The sequence below is a fragment of the Arachis ipaensis genome, chromosome B06 (genome assembly GCF_000816755.2).
Source record: "Arachis ipaensis cultivar K30076 chromosome B06, Araip1.1, whole genome shotgun sequence".
NCBI classification, from domain to species: Eukaryota; Viridiplantae; Streptophyta; class Magnoliopsida; order Fabales; family Fabaceae; genus Arachis; species Arachis ipaensis.
This window is the reverse complement of record NC_029790.2, coordinates 111,479,470-111,484,055: the sequence shown is the minus strand read 5'-3', so window position 1 is coordinate 111,484,055 and position 4,586 is coordinate 111,479,470. Positions and strand designations below refer to the sequence as shown.

The window sequence follows — 4,586 nt, the reverse complement described above, 5'->3', positions numbered from 1 at the left end:
TAGTTAAAATAATACGAAATAATATTATGAAATGACCTAGAAGGTTTGAAGAGTTAAAAGAAGGCATTATAAGATAATATAAACAACAATCGGTGTGATTTAGATTTTTTGCGTAGCTGTTATTTAGATTTTCTAAATTTACAGTTCGTTACATGTGAAAAAAAGAAGTATCGAAAAATGAACCGGATCGTTCGTTAATTTTTTGACATGTGGCTCTTCGGCCTTCCCTTCAATGAATGTGTTTCTTTATGAACCTTCAACAAATCAATTAAAATACCAAGAGAGTCTACTCTCTACTCTGCTCTCTCTTCTTTCTTCGAATGTTTTATTTGCATAAAATTGTAGAAACTAGAAAGGAGTAAGAAAGCAGAACAAGATGAGAGAGGTAATAAGTATTCATATTGGACAAGCTGGAATTCAGGTTGGGAATTCATGTTGGGAGCTCTATTGCCTTGAGCATGAAATTCAACCTGATGGCATGATGCCAAGGTTCTCTTCTCTTTTCCTTTTACATTCCTATCTTAATCACCTTTCATCACAAACGATATGCTTCCTTTTTTTTTCTTTAATCAACAGTGTCTAGCTATATGATCAATGTTTATATGAACTTTGCATTAGGCAGTATCATTATAGAATTAGTTTATTTGGATCGTGTTAACAGAACCAAGTGTTTGGGGAAAAGGTTTGTTAAGTGAATCATCAAGTGTAATTCAGGAATATCATGATTTTAATCTTTCAACTTTCACTTATAATTGTTCCATCAATTGTGTTGAGTGAACTTTATCTGCTTGCAGTGATACCTCGCTTGGTGTCGCGACAGATTCTTTTAACACGTTCTTCAGCGAGACGGGATCAGGAAAGCACGTGCCGAGGGCTATATTCGTCGACTTAGAGCCTAGTGTGATTGATGAAGTAAGAACTGGTCATTACAGACAACTCTTCCACCCTGAGCAATTAATATCTGGCAAAGAAGATGCTGCTAACAATTTTGCCAGAGGACATTACACTGGTATGTCAATTTGCTAATGCAGAGGACTAAAACAAATTGGCTGCTTTGTTTCAATGTTGTGTGTATCTATGATGGTGCAGTTGGAAGAGAGATTATCGAGCTATGCCTCGATCGAGTTAGAAAATTGGCAGATAATTGCACCGGTTTGCAAGGATTCTTGGTTTTTAATGCTGTTGGTGGAGGCACTGGCTCTGGTCTTGGATCGTTGCTTTTGGAACGATTATCTGTGGATTATGGAAAGAAATCTAAACTTGGATTCACTATCTACCCTTCTCCTCAGGTATTTATGTTAAAATCATTGGAAAGATGAAAATCAGTGTACAAATGTACAATGGATGTGGCAAATTAGTGATATGTTGTAGGATGATCCCAATTTGATTTCTCTAGTGTTCTAAGATATGATGCAACTTGTCACAAAGGAAACTAACTAGTAGGATACTTAGATTTTGTTATTTGTTGCAGTTAATTCTTATTGGTTTTGCCGATAACAAAGTCGAATACATGTTCAATTTGTTCCTTAAAATTGCAAGCATATTTTATTTTAATGTCTGAAATTTCAAATGTATCGGTTAGTTTAATATCTAAAACTTTTATATATTTATGTTAGTTTTAGGGCAGATCATCTATTATTGATTTGTTGATGTGTTATGTCAATTGATATGCCAACATATCATGTGATATTATATTGATCAATGGCGAGACTCATGTTATGATCAACCGTGCTATACATATACTAAAATAAGCTACTAGTATAAAATACATGTTAGAATATAAATAAAATAAATTAAACTCTACATGTATTTATACACAAATACATTGGTAGCTAATTTTAGTGTATAAATAACATTTTTGTATTAGGATATGCCATAGACCAGAACTATGCAAATTTACATCGTGGGTCAATTGCATGTGGCATGCTACGTATTGGGGAAAGTCATAGTAACTGATTTTTATTTGACTAGTCAAAGACCAGAATAACCAACAAAATGTAACCTTAATGACTAAATTGAAATCTTTTTGTAATTTTATGAAACTCAGATGAAATATGCTCTTAATTTCAAGTAACACATTGAACCTTTACTCTCAAACTTTTATGCTTTGCATAATTGTTTCTATGCAAGTATTGTTCTTCAGTCTCTGTGGAATGCTCTTCTTATGGTAGTATTGTTTTAACATGCAGGTATCTACTGCAGTTGTTGAACCTTACAACAGTGTCCTTTCCACTCACTCCCTTCTGGAGCACACTGATGTGGTTGTGCTTTTAGACAATGAAGCAATATATGACATCTGCAGAAGATCATTAGACATTGAAAGGCCAACTTACACCAACTTGAACCGTCTCATTTCTCAAATCATCTCATCCTTAACCACTTCCTTGAGATTCGACGGTGCGATCAATGTGGACGTTACTGAGTTCCAAACTAACCTTGTGCCGTATCCTCGAATCCATTTTATGCTCTCATCCTATGCACCTGTCATTTCGGCTTCTAAGGCATTCCATGAGCAGCTATCGGTTCCTGAGATCACCAGTGCTGTTTTTGAGCCGTCAAACATGATGGCTAAGTGTGATCCTAGACATGGCAAGTACATGGCTTGCTGCCTCATGTATCGCGGCGATGTTGTGCCAAAAGATGTAAATGCAGCTGTTTCAAATATCAAGACAAAGCGAACAATTCAGTTTGTTGACTGGTAATTAGTTATTCTCTTCCTCACTTTAAATAACGATCAAAATTCAGAAGGTATGCTTTCATGAGGTAACTAAAGATGCTTACTTTAGACCTTCTTTAAAGATTGGTCATACCTTAGCACTGCTTTATTCTTAAAGTGCAAAATTAAAACCAGAATTTTAACCTTGCAATTCAGATCATTTGGCTCTGACATGTCTTGAATCTTGATCTGTTTCTAAAACTTTGTACGATATTGATAATGAACAAGAATGAAGTACGAGGACTTATCTGACATTCTTGCTCTGGTCTCGTTAAACTCAGATCAGAAATGATGTGAAAATGAATATTATTGATTCACTTCAACTGAATACTAATACAGGTTTATATATACGTTACTGCAGCTGTGAGCTGGGATAACAGAATAACAAACCTATAACTACCAACCAACCAACTAACTGTGTATATTCCTAATAGATTTTGTTTAGTTATTTTTTCAGTTGAAGAATTTTGTTAGCAGGTAACTAGGTATTACCTTGCTTATAGGTTGTGTGAGATGTTTCTGTATTCCTAAGAATTTTGCACAAGAAATCTTACATTGAAGTATATGAAGAGCATTTCACAAACCACACTTGTTTGTATTTATTTCGTTTCTGTTTGCAAAATCTAATTCTGTTTTTATGGGAAATTTCAGGTGTCCTACTGGTTTCAAGTGTGGAATCAACTACCAGCCTCCAACAGTTGTACCAGGAGGTGATCTTGCGAAGGTGCAGCGAGCAGTTTGTATGATAAGCAACAACACGGCTGTGGCCGAGGTTTTCTCTCGTATCGACTACAAATTTGATCTCATGTATGCTAAGCGTGCATTCGTCCACTGGTATGTTGGTGAAGGAATGGAAGAAGGTGAGTTCTCAGAAGCCAGGGAGGATCTTGCTGCACTCGAAAAGGACTACGAAGAAGTTGCAGCAGAAGAGAACGAAGACGAAGAAAGCGGCCAAGAAGGTTACTGAAATCAAAGTATTCAATTCAGAAATCAATCCTTCATCGTCACTAGTGCTTCCTACATCTTCCTTCTTTTTTTTTTTATTTTTATTTCTTGTTAGTACTGTCCTTGTAAATTGTTTCCGAACATCGTTAGTTCTGTGTTATATGCCTTCTCGAGACTTTTGAGACTTTTTTTTTTCCTTCATGAACAATGGAAGATGGATGGTCACATCTTGCTTTAAGTTTTTTATGTCGAAAATCTTTGATAACAAAAAAATATTAATCACAAATAGACATAATTTATCTTATTTAGTATATATTAATTATTACAATAATTAATAAATATTAAATAAGATAAGTTGTGATCATTTTTTTGTCTTCATAGCAAAAAATATTTACCTGTAGCTTTGTTTTATGTTTTAGATAGGAGAGGAAAGATGGAACAAAAACAAAATGACTAAACAAGAATGAATAACAGTCATAAAGAAAAGGATAATACTAATAAAATTGAAGTGATTTTTTCTAATCTACTTTTACTCCCCATAGGTAATTAATATGGGGTCTAACTAACTCTTACAAATTTCTATTGGACTGGACTTAAATCCCACTAAAATAAAAAATAAATCCACTCCATTTATACTCCTCTTAACTTTAGTTTTAAAAGAAAAACGTGCACCCGCCTCACTTTCCTACCGTCAACCTCCATCACAGACCACGTTCGCGCTGCCGTCACCTCCTCTAATGCTGCTGTGAACGAGCCCATTGCGTCGTGTTGCTTTCGCTGCAAGTATGCCGTCCACTACAGTTGAGAAGTTATGCTAAGTTGTACGTGTAACATCCTAACTTTTAGCACTTCATAATGGTACTAAAAGTTTGAGTGCTACTTACCTCTATTCCTTTAATTATATACTATGTTTATTTAATGTTGA

General features: G+C 34.9%; 1 protein-coding gene across 1 annotated transcript; it reads left to right on the top strand.

Moving 5' to 3' along the window:
- On the top strand, positions 240-3,846 carry LOC107604974 (tubulin alpha-3 chain). The gene is made up of 5 exons (XM_016306704.2): positions 240-489; positions 795-1,009; positions 1,090-1,289; positions 2,190-2,698; positions 3,368-3,846. The coding sequence occupies exons 1-5, from the start codon at positions 377-379 to the stop codon at positions 3,681-3,683; spliced, it is 1,353 nt and encodes a 450-aa protein (XP_016162190.1). The 5' UTR covers positions 240-376; the 3' UTR covers positions 3,684-3,846.